This window comes from Alligator mississippiensis, chromosome 1, assembly GCF_030867095.1.
Source record: "Alligator mississippiensis isolate rAllMis1 chromosome 1, rAllMis1, whole genome shotgun sequence".
Classification (NCBI taxonomy): domain Eukaryota; kingdom Metazoa; phylum Chordata; order Crocodylia; family Alligatoridae; genus Alligator; species Alligator mississippiensis.
The window spans coordinates 22,449,106-22,464,199 of record NC_081824.1 but is presented as its reverse complement, the minus strand read 5'-3'; the positions used below and the strand labels follow the sequence as shown (position 1 = coordinate 22,464,199).

General features: G+C 41.9%; 1 protein-coding gene across 1 annotated transcript; it reads left to right on the top strand.

Moving 5' to 3' along the window:
• Window positions 1–221: 221 nt before the first annotated feature.
• MSGN1 (mesogenin 1) lies at window positions 222–1,410 on the top strand. The gene has a single exon (XM_006276290.2). The coding sequence runs from the start codon at window positions 260–262 to the stop codon at window positions 776–778; it is 519 nt and encodes a 172-aa protein (XP_006276352.1). The 5' UTR covers window positions 222–259; the 3' UTR covers window positions 779–1,410.
• Window positions 1,411–15,094: the final 13,684 nt, after the last annotated feature.

The window sequence follows — 15,094 nt, the reverse complement described above, 5'->3', positions numbered from 1 at the left end:
TTTTTCCCCCCTTCTCACTGTTGCCTGTTAGTTTAAAGGCATTTTAGCTGAAGGTTGATAATTATCGGTGGGAAGAAAATAGCACATCAGGAGTTCATTTTCCATCTTAGCACTTGTGGTTCTCCTTTGAACTCCTCTCACCAAGCCCTCTTTCCCATTTTGTCACTTCTCCCCCCTCCATCATAAAAGGTCTCTCTGGACGAGACTTCAGCCTTTGCTCACAAGCTAAGGGAATTACTTCTCATAAGCACTCTCCAGGATGGACAAAGTGCATGAGACTTTGATGCATATGGAAGATGGCTTGGGCTCTGATAGTTCTGTCTTTCTCTCTTCCTGGGACTGGAAGAACAATTCAGGGACTTTTGAGCTGAACCATGTTTCATCCCCTCACAGCTTATCTCCATCTCCTTCGTTTGAATCCTACTCTTCCTCCCCTTGCCCAGCTGTGATTGAAACATCTTATAACACCAGCGGCAGTGGCAGCCTGATCGGATACAGCCTGATGGATTTTCCTTCCACATGCTTACAGAGCGCTGGGCAGGCGAAGGCTCAGAAGAGCACCAAGGTCAGAATGTCAGCCCAACGCAGAAGGAAAGCCAGTGAGAGGGAGAAGCTCAGGATGAGGACCCTGGCGGATGCTTTACACACCCTACGCAATTACCTGCCTCCTGTGTACAGCCAACGAGGCCAGCCTCTCACCAAAATACAGACACTTAAATACACTATCAAGTATATCAGCGAACTCACAGATCTGCTGAACAGTGTCAAAGGGGCATAAATTCCCTCCTTGATGAACCCACCACTGGAACCTTGAGATCCTTCCTCCAAGGAGTCTTTAAAAATCCATTGGAACTTCAATGTACTTCTTCTTTAAAAAATAATTCAATGTATTTTGAGAAATAAGGACAGATCACCAGGGACGGGAAGGGGGAGGGGATGGCTGCTGTATAGACAAAAATGCGTGAAGTCTAAGGAGTTGTGTGTGCTTGTACAATATAGAGTTCTGGATTGTTATATTTGGTGTTTTTTATAACCAGCTTCAATGAGATATTAAAATTAGTCTGCTTGGAAGGCAAATTGATCCTGTTAGGATTGCCTAACAGGATCAATATCACAATTCTGACCAACCATCTGTTTAATAGTGAATGGTTATTTGACCAAAATCAATCAGTGGCTTTAAAATGAATTTTTAAGGATGTAAATAATAATAGGAATAATAATAATAATAATAATTATAATAATGCCAAAATACTAAGTGTGTTGATCTGTAGGCACTTTAATATTAGGGTTAGGAGGAGCATGTATGGTTAGATCAGGTATTGGCTATTTAACCACTTTTCTTCAATAATGTATCTCAGATGAAGAAATATTACGTAACATTAAGAATGCCTTTGACTGTAAACAAATAAATATTAGTGCTTCTTAGTCACTATTTTGTATTGTGTGCTTGAGAGAAAAGTATTTTCTGATCATGAAGGAATAATCCTTAGAGCCCTGTAGAACCCAATATTGAATGCTAATCGTTAAAGCTGTGTAAAGACAACTTTGTCTGTTAAATTTTCCTTGCTTTTTTAATGCTTTCTATAGAAGCAGTTTACACATATAAAGCCTCATTGGTAGGACTTTTCAGATCAGAGGGATAGAAAAAATTAGACTGAATCCTATTTGTCCTCTTTTCCCCACCAACCCTACTGCTTATAAGCTAAAAATTAACTTAGTGAATCACTTTCAGGCTATAGAAATATACAGAGGTCATCCTCAAAGTATATTTGAAATCCAGAAAGTTTCTCTAGGGTATCTGTAAGGTCTCCATGTCAGATCAGCTGTTTCTGCAGTAAAGAACAGTCCTCCTTTCCTTATAACCAGGAAACAGTTCAAGTCTTAAATGCCTTTGACTTTCAGGTGGTGGCTGTCACATAGCCTTCCTTACATTGTCCAGTGAAAGAAAGAAAAAAGAGTTGCTTCATAAATGTACCTCCAAACTGATTTAGCAAGGCCTTGCTGTGCACTCTGAGACCAGTAAAGTACAGGGAGGAATGAAAAAAGAGAGGAACTGGTGCACTGCTGCAATGCAGGTCTGAGCTGTGTGACTTGGAAGGAGGAGGGTTAACCCTGTCTTGGCTGAGGGATGTAAGGCACACACAGCACTGCACCATTCTTCTAAACAGAATATCAGGATGTGCAATCTACTGTGCACATGGGTGGGATGAATAGATGGGGTACTGGAGTGCTGCAGAATTATTTTTACTGTAAATGTACAGCTTTTTTTCTCCTACCTGTACATCCTAGGAAAGCCATGTGTTTAGAGGGAATATATTTACCCTTGCATGTCTCTTTTCCAAAGTTTAGGCTTATTTTACCCAAGGCTACTTTCACAAAGTCTGTTCATGAAATGTATTATATGGTGTCCAAAATATGTAGATGAGTTGAATCCTGTACAGGTAATAGTACAGTACCCAGAGAAAACCCACATGTATTCCACAGGTCTGCTTTTATTTATTTATTTATTTTAACTCAAAATGGATTTTCAAACCAATTTGAGTGGTGAGTGAAATAAGCTTTATTGTCTCAGCTCTGTCCTGAGAAATAAGCAATTTATGTAGGATCACAGTACAGGTAAAACAAACAAACAAACAGACACATACCTGTTATCACATGTGCAGTCATCTATCAAATATTAACTATCTACCTTACCAGCCTTGTATGTTTTCAAAATGAATATTTGAATAATTGGTAATCCATGCCCAGTATACCACAGGTGCAAGAAATCACTAGTGCCTCATAAATCCTAGAGGCAGACTGTACCCAGTTTGTGCTATAATTTTCAGTCCTTCCTCTTTCTTTAACCTTCCAGGATGAAATTTAACAACCATGTTACAGCTTTTCAGACTTGTAGGTACAGAAGGAATAGAGTCTTGCATTCAAAGCATGGGAATAAGAAACAAATAAGATGGGCTTTCATTTCTGGCTCTGGCACACACAGTCTATAATTTCAGCTGGGAAATTTAGCTCCATTACTTTAGTTTCATCAGTTATGAATTAAGATACTACCAATGGCTTCACAGTGAACTTTAAGTGGTCTGTTTAAATAGTATAAGACCATAGCTGGACTGCGTGGAGAAGAACTAGCTCAGCAGGAACTGGGTAGGAACCAGCAGGTTTAGTTCATGACTCCAGTTGAGTGACTCCCAGGGCTCTGGTAAAACCTGTGAGCTGTGAACAATTTAAGACTTGAGTGACAAAAGAGTAGCAAGGAGGGGGAGGAGCCACTCATCGCCTGTATTAAAAGTTTTTGGGGTGCTTGGGTAGGGTGGGATAGAATCACATTTGGGCACTGAATCCATGTAGTGGTGGTCTATACACATGCTCCAAAACATTCTAATTACAACGAGTCGGAGCAGACTCGATTAATCACGTCTGCTCCATGTTGTAACAAGAGCTCTCCAGCTTTGCTGCGGTGTTGGGTGTATGAACCCCTGAGGGTTTAAAAATGGCTGCTGGGGTGCTTTACGTGATGCTAGTTGAATGAACTTTGGTTAACACATCCTGTCATCATTTTTAGATGTGCGGGGCTTAATACGTGTAACACTGCAGCATTTTAATTTGAGGGGCTCTTTGGGAACCACTCTAATTAAAACACCCTCTCCCACCCAAGTACATGTATAGGCATTGTGCCTAAAAGGTAAAATAGGACCTGGCCCCTAGGGCAACATCTCACTGGCCTTCCATAATTCCCTGCTCCTTCTGTCTTTCCCACTGCAATTTAGTGGAAATGGTTAATAGCCTTAAAAGTAGTACTTGGATTTCTATAAGGACTAGGTTGTGGCCAACCTACCCTTGAATATATGCTGAAGGCAGCCATGTGGGAGTTCCTTGCATCCATTCTGTGAAAAGGGGCATGATTTAGGCGCTGGGCTGGGACTTGTGACATCTGGGTTTGATTCTTGCCTGCCCTAGACATCTTGCAGAAGCAAGTATAAATCAGCTGCTTAGGTGGGCCCTTCCTAGTTTTTCTGTCTGTTAGAAACTAAAGAGAGATCCCAGAATAGCCAGCAGGCTAGCGGTTATATTACCCGGAAGATAAAAGATCTCATTCAAATAACCCCTATTCTACGCAAGACCAAACTTAAATCCACATCTCTGGTACCAAGTGAATGAATGCCCCTCATTACTAGGTTATTGGGTATGCTGGGATGGGTCTCTCTCAACCTCTCCTATGGGCTCTGTTCCACCTTATATGCTTCATTGATATGCTAATTATATTCTTCATTTGAGTCAGTATCTTTGGCTTATAGGCCAGTAGTTAAGGGCAGTCACTGGAGAAGTAGGTTCACCCCCCACCACAGACAAATATTTAATTATTTATAAAAAAAAAAATAGAACAGCTTTAGCAGAAGAGAGACTCACCCCAGAATACTCAAAAGCATGGTGGTTCAGGCACTGAGCATCAAGTCTCCTACAGATCAGATACTTGAACCTAAGTCTTCCATATCCAAGCAAAGCATCCTAATCTTCGCTGGCTTTTTCTTTGTGTGTTCCCCTTGCTTGTTTGAGAGTGTTACTTTGGCTAAAACAACAGCTTTGAGCAGGAGGTGGCACCAGGCTTTCCCATGTCCAGAGGCTGAAACCTAGATGCTTATGGAGTTTTGTAGCACGTGAGCAGCAGCTTTGAGCATGTCTGTTGGGTCTAAATGGGACCTACACGGTCTTAGTGTCTTTAAAGATACAGCCCCAGGTAACAATAGAACGGCTGCATTTGTTAAAGGCGGTGTATGTCAGCAGGCTGCCTGAAGAGCTTGCACTCTGACTACTAGCGTATACTAAAACTGGGTCACCTCATATTAACAGGCCTTGTTAGCCACACTGGCTAGATTAAGGTAGCACTGGCACACTAGCACATGCCACGTTCACTGCTTTTCCTTTCTGCCTTGATACCTTCCCTAATCTATTAAGATTGGTTGTGAGTTTTTCAGGACTAGGGTGGTCTCTTGTCTTGTGGTTACATAACACTTTGCACAGTGGGACCCTGGTCCCCATTGGGTCTTCTAGGTGCTGTTGTACTAAAAATACTAAGTAGCATTAATCTTGTCTTCTCCTGCATAACCATACACAACCAGAATCAATCAAACCTTTGACAGTAATATATTATTTTGAGACCCTTCAGTGAAAGACAATACACAAAAACAAAGAATCATTGCCTATGTTTTGGTGGCTTCTGCTGTTAACAGAGCTCTGTGCAATTCTTTTCAGGCTTGACATGGGTGATAGTTTCATGATGCAGCCTGATGCAATACTCCAGTGGCCTATAGACAAAGATTTAAAAGTGGAACCCAAGACAAACAATCTGACAGAAGATAAAATATTGCACAGATGCATGCAATGTACACAGACCTCTATTTCAGATACACCAAACACTTAAATGTGCCTTTCATATTCTTTATGTAAACCAAAAACAGTAACCCAGAGATCCTCTAAAGATCCAAGATGAGAATCACTTTATCCTAGAGTACAATAGCACTTTCTAACAGGAGGGTAACACTTATATGTGCAAGACAGGATTTTCTTGGGGACTGATTTAGATAAGGGGTGGCCAATCTGCAACGCACATGTCAAAAGTGGCATGGGCACCCTGTGTGTGTGGCATGCAGCAGACTGGGGAGGGGGCAGGCAGCACAGGGGCATGTAGGGCAGGGAATAAAGCAAAACAGCAAACTGAGCAGGGGAAGGGACCTGGAGTGGCACTTGGGGAGGGCTCAGGGCTTAATTTGTGATATGCCTCAGCCCTCATTGGTCTAGATCAGGGATGCTTAACCTCTGACCTGTGGGCCAAATGTGGCCCATGTAGCCTTGGAATCTGTCCTGCGGGGCTCCCCCCGGGTTGGAAATTTGGCAGCAGGGGAACAGTAGCAGTATTGCCACCTCTCCACACTGTCAAATCCCAAGCCCCACAGCTGGGCCTTCACCCTTCCCCTGGATGGTCAAATTGGAGTCAGGTTGCGCCCCCTTCCCTCCACACAGCCAAGTTGGGGCTGGGCTGCACCCCCTTCTCCCCATGAGGCTGGGCCATGTTCCTTTCCTCCTTTGGGGCCAGGCCATTAGCACTCCCATGACATGGCTGGATTGGGGCCGGGCGACTCCCCTCCTCCCTCTGCACAGCTAGATGGGGCCCTGCAGGATCTGGCCTGTGGAAGGATTGGGCATCGCCCATCTGGCCTGTGGGCCAAAAAGTTGAGCACCACTGGTTTAGGTCATACAACAATCTCCCCCAGGAACTAATCTCACCTGCTTCTGCTCCAGTGTATGGCAAACTTTGTTCTGCCTTCTCTCACATAGACTCAGAGCAGGAAGTATGCTGAAGCAACCCCCCCAACTAAAACCCTAGCAAAACAACACAGCAACATGCTCACAGTTCTGCAATGGAAGAAAGGCTGAGACAACAAATAAACTCTCATGACAAAAGTTAGTCATGTTGTTTAATGAACTACTGGAATGTGATAGGATGCTATAGTGATGAGGGTGAAGAACCAACCTACATACTGATATTTAACAATCTTCTGGAAAATATAGGGCTCAAAAGTAATCTTTTTCTGAAGTAGTATCTGTTTCTGAGTCCTCATTCGCCACAAGCTTTTGTCTATTGCCAGATGTTCTTACGTCTCTTTTTATTTCTTCTTGGTTTTCCTTTCTTTCTTCTGTTACTGATTCTCACGGACTGAATGCTCTTTCCCAGGCACTCTTCAGGCCACCTAACTACAATGCCCATATTAGCTCAATCAGCAGTTACTCTGCTTTTCTTCTATTGATGTCACCTTTGCCTGTTGCCATACCTCTTCATGTCTTACATAGTTTTTCTTGCTGAATCCAAATTTACTTGAGCATCCTTATCTCCATCACCCTCATCATGGGATACTATTTTTTCTTCATTGCTTTAGTGACATTGGCCTTACTGGCTGGTAGCTTTTTTCCTTCAGTTGAATCAGCATTTTCTTATCACAAACCACTCTGCTCACTTCCCTTTATTTTATTCATGTCTTATTTATTTTGCTTTTTGCTTCCTCAGCCCCAGATATTCGAACTTGCTTGCAGATGGTACATGCTGATTGTTAAATGCTTCACTTCACTATTACCTGAAAATGTGTCTCACATGTATCACATTTCTTCCCAGATGATATGCAGACCATGCTTTTCCAAGATAAGCATCCATCTTTACAAGTCATTATCTGCATCATGTACCACATCCCTCTGAATGTCCTTGGTGAGTGTATCCAGATGTTCAAACAGGAGTGGGCTTAATGTTAATCACCAATGGACCCCATTGAGTGGGAAATCCTTGGTCTCCCCTTGTTTTCCAACTCATTTTATTGAGTCTCTCAAGGGGTGTCTTGTAAGGGGTGCCTTTACATAAATACTGTATCCAGTACCAGTTGTTCCCTCCTGCATCACCTTATCACTTCCCTTAGTACACAGTTATATGCAGAAAAATTAAGCTAAATTCAGAACAATGTTGAAAAGTAATACCTGAGAAAAATACTTGAAAACTACAGAATGAAGGGGAACAGTAGGCATTAAGCTGACAGTTGGTGGGTCCTGTTTTTCAGTTTTGTGATCAGACCAGTATATCATGCTGATGCTCTCTAACAGTGTGACAAGGATGCAAGTTGCTACCTGCTTGGCCAGGGTATTATTATTTTGTAAACCCCCTCTTAAAAAGACTTGCTCTAAATTGATGAGAGAAACCGCAAGGACTCTGCACACACTGTACTTGCGCTGATGAGGAAGGGAAACATAATAAAGAGAAAATAAAATGATCGTCATCTAGAGGATTAAGACGTGTTGGTGTTGTTTCTGATAGAAGAGAGAAGGCAATGAAGGCTGATGAAGAAAGGGAAGATCAGTTACCTAGACGAAGAGCATGGGTAGACATCTACCTTGCCTGAAATATCCGAAACTGCTGCAACTAGTCTCTTTATGTACGGGTGGTAATATTCAAAGGTCAGATCCAAGTCTCATTGATGGTAATAGCAATTTTCCTAGTGACTTCAATTATGCCAGGATTTTGCATCAAACTAGCTTTTTGTCTCATAGATATTTTATGACAATGCTATTGTTTGGGTTCTGGGGAAATGCCAAAAAGGGACTTGATGCGTTTTGGATCTGCAGAGGTTTTGTCTGGAAAAGTTCACAAACCAAAATCATGAGACATTTTCCCCACTTTCAGCCTGCTCTCAGTATATTTCCATATTTCACAGGAAGGACTCACAGGCTATTCCCATCCAACTGGGAATATATAGATTCATAGATTCATAGATGTTAGGGTCAGATGTTAGATCATCAAGTCCGACCCCCTGCATAAGCAGGAAAGAGTGCTGCGTCTAGATGACATATGATGACATTAAAACTGGGTCTCTCATAGGTATGCAGTAAACCAAAAAAAAAAAAAAAAAAGTCATAAAGGATAAGCCTTGGATTTAAGGAAGCCCATGATGAATTCACTTTTCACTGCCTTGGACGTCTCACGTGAACTTAACCTCTCTTGCTTTTGCTCCCCATCACTAAAATAGAGATGATGGCACTTACTTATCTCACTGGGGTATTAGGAGGATAAATGCACTGAAGATGATGAGGCTCTCGGTTCTTATGGTGATGGCGGAAATACAGACATTTAGAAACTTAGAACTCAGACAGTTCTTCACTGGCTGGAGCAGGAGAATGGGAGGAAAAACTCCTGTCACCTCTTGTTCTTCCAATGGCTCTGTGAGAGCGTCTCAGTTTCCCAGTGTAATGCTGCCTCACCCCTCACAGAAATATTAGTTTAGTTAGCCTGTGATGTACTTTGAGTTTCTAAGGTGAGATGTACCATTTGTGTATAAACAATTGCTATGGCTATACATCTGGGCTGCGTTGTTGGGAAAAGATAACCCCACACCACTGGGCTGCAGCATGTCCCTTGAGGGCACTGCTGCCTTGCTAGAACAGACACCACTGCTCCATGGACCTTGTCTAGAAGTCCTGAGTTACGGACAGTTTTCCTCCTAATCTCTATTGTACTAGCCCATTTGAAGCTTGTGTATAGGGTAGATTTGCACTTCATAGATTAACCAAAATCGATAGTTAGTCATGAGCTTGCACTATACATTGATTTCGGTTAATCTATGAAGTGCAAATCTACCCTACGTTTTGCTTGGGTATAGCGTCCTCATTTAAAGGATCACTACCTGGGTATCTCAGTCATTAGCATTTTCTCTTACAACAGAATGGGAAATGTTATTAGCCCCACTTCACAGAGAGGAGACTGATGCAGAGAAGAATTAGAGAGAGAAGAGGACTGGGAATCAAATTTAAATATCCAAAATCCATGCCTGCCATCACTTGATCATTTAGGTGATGTGGTGCCTTTTGTCCCAGTGGAGAGTCTGGAGTTCAAGTCACATAAACATTTATGTACCATGCTTGAACTGAGGGTATGCTTATCAGAAAAAGAGTTATTTTTGTCTATATTTAATGACAATTAGGTATTAAGGAAACAAAAACCTCTAATATTTTAAATATTTAAAAATCGAGAGTAGCAGTTTTGGTTAGCCAAAATATATCTGCCACAGTATAAATTCACTGCTAATGGACATTAAAAGTAAACCCAAGAAATATTATGTCAGCATCTCCACCAGTGACCTGAAATGTGTCCCTCTGACTTAACCATACTGCCTATGATTTGCTTTCCTCCTGGCCTGTTTAAAGCACTGATCAGCCACAGTTTATTTTAAGTGGAAATAACTGTCTGTGTTACATTTCTGCTATTGTTTCTATTTTCTTATCAAAACAAATCACACCAGACTTCTCTTTTCACTTGGCCTTTTATCGTTCACCTGTTGAAATGTGCAGTAGACATGAAGCATAAACAACGAAGATGGATCTCCTTTCAACTTGTGTTAACAGGGACATAAAAATAACACCCCAAAGGCCACTGGGAAAAGCATGTGGTCATAAAATATCCACTTAAAAGGTGAGGAGGTGTCAAATTAACACTTAGAGTTTGGTAGTGTTCTTTTTTTTTTTTTTTTTTAAATATTAAACAAGGAAAGTGGTTCCTGAATTTTAATTGATAGAAGCCTGAGGTGGAGAAAGAGTTACTGTAATTTTCTTTACAAAGCATTTAACTGTTTTTTCATAGTAAATCTCTGTTCTTTACATACCATCGTTTCCAACTATATGCCCTCCTAATTCAGTTGCTTTAATGGGAATTTTCCAGTCTGTACTCCTAAACACTGCAATAGAGATGATCAGCTGCCTCTTTTTAGAAATCAAATCCAAATTCTCTTTAAACCATGTTCAAATTTACCAGATTTTACTCCCAAACTCCCATTTGACCATTTAACTTTGTTCCTTTTAAACAATCCTTTAAGAATATTTGGTTAATTAAAGGGCCAAAAAATGGAAACAGTAAAAGCTAAATCCTATATTGCCTTCATGCACCTAAAGGTGCATGTAAGATTGCCCATGTATGTGCGTAATTTATAATAGGTGCCTCTTTAATGTGTACAAGGAGGAGGAGGGAGGCCTTCCCACCTTTTTATGTCACTAGCCCAGTGCTTACTTAGTGTATCCTCCCCACTTAGCTAGAGATGGCATCCAAGAGGGGGAGAGAAGTGGGGGAGGATAGTAGAGGGAAAGGGGAAGGGGAAAGTAAAAGACAAGAACAAGACAATGAGCGAGTTGTGTAGAAAGAGATAGGGAGGGGATTGTTGAGAACATTACTGCTCTCCCTCTTGGATCATGTCTGTATGTCATGCCTCTACTTCTGGTTGTGCTCAATTCTCTATGATCTAAAAACGTGTTTATGCAGGGCTATATCTAATGGAAGACTTCAGTAGCTGCAGGAGCCGCTTCTGTGTTTTATCCAGATTGCTCAGTATATGATATGAAACAGTACTTCGAACAAGGACTGAAACCCAGATCTTCCCACTTCCAAGCAAGTAACCTAACAAAGCAAAAGCATCATGATCTGTCTTGTTCCTTCTCTAGCCTCAGTTTTAATAAGCAAGTAGAGGCTGTCGCCTCCTTAGCCAAGTGAAAAATGCTGAAATATAACTGATCATGCTGTTATCACAGAGCATGGAAAAGAGCTGTGCAGGTTCCTAAAAGAAGCGGACAGACAGTCATCATCCATTTGCTACTCTACTAACAGATGTAGTAGCAAGAAAAGTTGCAGAAACAGCAGTTTAGTTTAGTAGACATCTTTTAATGCAGTTATGAGAAGTTGGCAAAATAGCTTGCTGCGTGGGTTGACATCTGTTTATTTTCCCTGAGAGAGGGGACAGATGTTAAAGTACTGGACTGGTGATAATATAGATATGCTGTTTCTTTTGAAGGCACATTCCATTTCCCATGCTCTATTGCTCAATATATTCTTCATGAATTTACCAGCTCCCAGGAAAACAGATACTTGCAAGAAGTTTTCCTCAGAATAGATGTTTTAAGGTTGAAACCACTTTGTAGACACCAAAACTTCAAATAAAAACCATAATATTAGGACACACTTTTTTTTTTTTTTTTTTAAAGAAAAAGCTGGCAAGGCCAGGATGATATGGCAGTCTGCCAAAAACCACCCCTTTTTATCCACAGGAGACACCTACAAGTCACATTGACAAAACCCATCATGCCCAACAGAAGCACAAGGTCTTTACAGTTTGCTCTGTAAGTGTAATATATATTCTTGGTGCTGCTGAAAACCTCTAGGAAACTCTTCTGTACATAATTTGTGATGTTTATGGACTGAAATCCTAAGCCACAATTTTCCACCCAAAAGGAGCATCTGCAGAATTGCTCCTTAAAGATTAAATTCATTATTTTAATATTGTGGAAACTTGTAGTTTCTTTTTCTATAGGTATCTTACAAAGGCTTGCGTTGATTAAGGAAAGATTTCTCAGGAGCAATTTTGGGCTTCATTATGTTGCAGTGAAGAAGAGGGGCATAGCATTTATAGAAAGGCCTCCCAGGGGGTGCACAAAAGAAGAGAATTTTGCCTTTTCATATGGTTAATATAACTGCAGCTCTCCCAAACTTGTCCAATAGGCAGAATTATGCTAACTGGGCCATAAATTTGCAAATATTGATTGCTAGGTAAACACATAAGGCCTGTGATGTATGCTTTCATGTCTTGGCCTAAAGTAACTTGGTTCAAGTAATCTATAAGACAAAATAAGCCTATTATTATATCGGGAGCACTCTGATTGGTTGTTTCAGTAAGCATTGTGATTGGCTGCCAAGGCAACCAATCAGAGTGCTCCAGCCAGACAGTGCCAGCCAGTGCTCTGGACAGGTAGAATAGGCATGTTATTTTTATAGATCGGGGTGGGCAAAGTCAGGCCCACAGGTCAGCAACCAAACTCCATTTCCCAGCAGCCCCTGCCCACACGGCTGAGGCCGGTCTCCATGGAGACCCCAGCTGCATCTGTGTTGCGAGAGCACAAGGCTAGGGTTTCCATGAAGACTGGCCCCTGCCATGCTGGCAGGGCAGGGCAGAGGGCTGCTCTGGAGCAGCTGGGATCTTGTGATGGGGGAAAGCTTGGTCCAGGGCCAGGGCAGAGCCATGATCTGCAGTTTGCATACTCTAGGCAGGCGCACGCAGGCAGTAGATTGCAGCTGTACCCTGGTTTGAGACCTGAATGTGCTCAGGAAAGCTTGGGCTTGGTGGGTTTCCAGCACTGCATGCACCATCTCCACTGCCTTCTTGCCCAAGAATGGGCTGGCTGCCCCAGGAAGATGGCAGGAGGGTGACTGGGTGTGCTGGCAGCTGGAGAAGGTGGCAGAGATGCGGCACAGGGCACTGGAGGCCCACCAAGCCCAAGCTTCCCTGAGCATGCTTGGGCTTGCAGTGCCCCGTGCACCATCCCTGCTGCCTTCTCTGGATAGGGCCCTTGTACATGTGAGGAATATCGTTATAATTTGTTACATAGCAGACTAAAATACACGGGATACATGGGATGTACACATTTTAGTTTGCTAGGTAAAGAAGTCATTTAAATCAAAATATGCTGCTGAACGTGTACATTGTTATGCAATTAAATAGTTAAAAAGGGCAATTAAAGCACTAAATGGGGCAATGTCCTCATGTGTACAAGGGCCCTCTTGTTCTATGATTATGAACAATCACAAGGTCAGACTATTGATAAAATATGTATTTATATTCCTATGCTGTGTACATGGACAGCTTTATGTAGCCTTTTTGAGGGTGAGAAGTTTTGATTCCATTAAAGTATTTGGTCAAAGGATAACTAAAAATCCTGTATTTAAATGAATACTTTTGTGATAAAAATGTAATTGCAAGTGGTTTTTCATGTTTCAGCTAGTACTAAATATTTATTTAATGCTTTTTTGTGTTAATAAACATAACTATGCTACAACCACACGCTTTGTACGAGGAATGAGTTGCAAATCAAAAGCTCATACCTGGAACCAGTAGACCAAGAAAAGAATCCTAGCTGTCAAGCACAGTAGTGCTCTAAGGCAGTACTTCTCAAACTATCTGATGTGGCAGACCGGCAATTTTTTTTCCAGTGGTCCAGGGACCAGTGCCCAGTTCAGCTGGTGGCAGCAACTGTATGTAACAGCGCTACACAAATGCGCGACCAGCTGTTTCTCTCTCTTTCCTCATCTTGCACAACGTGGTGTCACCTGGAGTGTTGGAACGTACAAACTGTGGTGCTATAACATATCAATGTTATGCTTCTGAAAAATATATTTCTTTCTTTCCTGGCAACTTGCTGCGGACTGGCGACCGGTGGCTCGCAGACTGGCACTGGTCTGTGGCCCACCACTTTGAGGAATAGGATGTTCTTTTGCAAACAGTATATGCACTATGCCTTAGAGCAGTGCTTCTCAGATAGGGCTAGGACCACTCTCTATTCTTTCTGTTGAAGGGTGGGGCTGTAGCCAAGAACACACGAGAAGGAAGAAAGAGGGAGCATAAAGATGTAGTTACGTTCTTGTGGTCCTGTGTTGGGAGGGCAAAGTCCTGACTTCTGTTCTTAACGTTTAGATGCATTTTATCAGATGATTCTTGAAAGCTAAACATAGACGAGCTTCCTAGAGCAAGAGCTCATTTTTTCGTGCAAAGCTGCAAGAGGTTGCACTAGTGTACTGAGAAGGTGTGTAGGGGTGGAGAAGATGAACTCTCTGCCTCCCCCCCCGCCCTCCCCCACCCCCAGGATAGAAAAGAGGCATGTTTCCACCTCACCCCTCTAAGATAGAAATGTACTATAAAGAGAGTCACTTATCTGCTTTATGAGCATGTTCAGGTGATCCCTCCACTTGTCAAACTAACAACATTCAAAATAATCCAGAAAAGTTGAGAGAGTGAAAGAGAAAAATATGCATTTTTGTCATTTCTGTACCCTCCAACTCAGTTAGCATAAACATTTGCTATATGCTTAATGTTATTTTGAGCTGGTACCCACATACCTACCAGTTCACCCCAGCCAAAATGGACATTTAGAAGCCCTGGGCAGGCTAAAGGCTTCGTTCCATTAGGACACCAGCCACCTACTTACTGCCTCTCTTCTCTAGTGGATTGGCTGAGTAGCTACATTTTCCTACTACACTTTCAATGTAAGAAGAGCAACATGATTTGTTCTCTTCCCCTAGAAGTCCTGTAGGAAGAAGTGCTCAGTCCAGAATAGTTTAGGAGTTGTGCCTTAGTATATAGGGTCCTCTGATTTGTAGTTCTCACATTTCTTCTCAGGTAGCTTTCTTTTATTACTCCCTTGGTTTTATAGCAACAGGCACCACTACCTCCTTTACTGGAGACATCATTCAGAATCTTTCAGCTTAAGGGTCAGTGGAAAGCAAGCACCTGAACCAACTCTGCAAAGCTGGTTTTATTCAGGCACTTGGAGAGACCAAGGACAGGGGCCTCATAAGCAAGAGTGGAATTTATTATACAGTTGCTCCAACCTTGAATTGGCTCTGAAGAAAAAAACTATGACACCATTCAAACAAGTGATTTAAGTGATGGGAGTTTTATTGCATTTATAAGAAATCAAAGTAAAAATTTAAGTTTTAAGGATTCCCAGTTGCACATTAAAATATTTATATTCT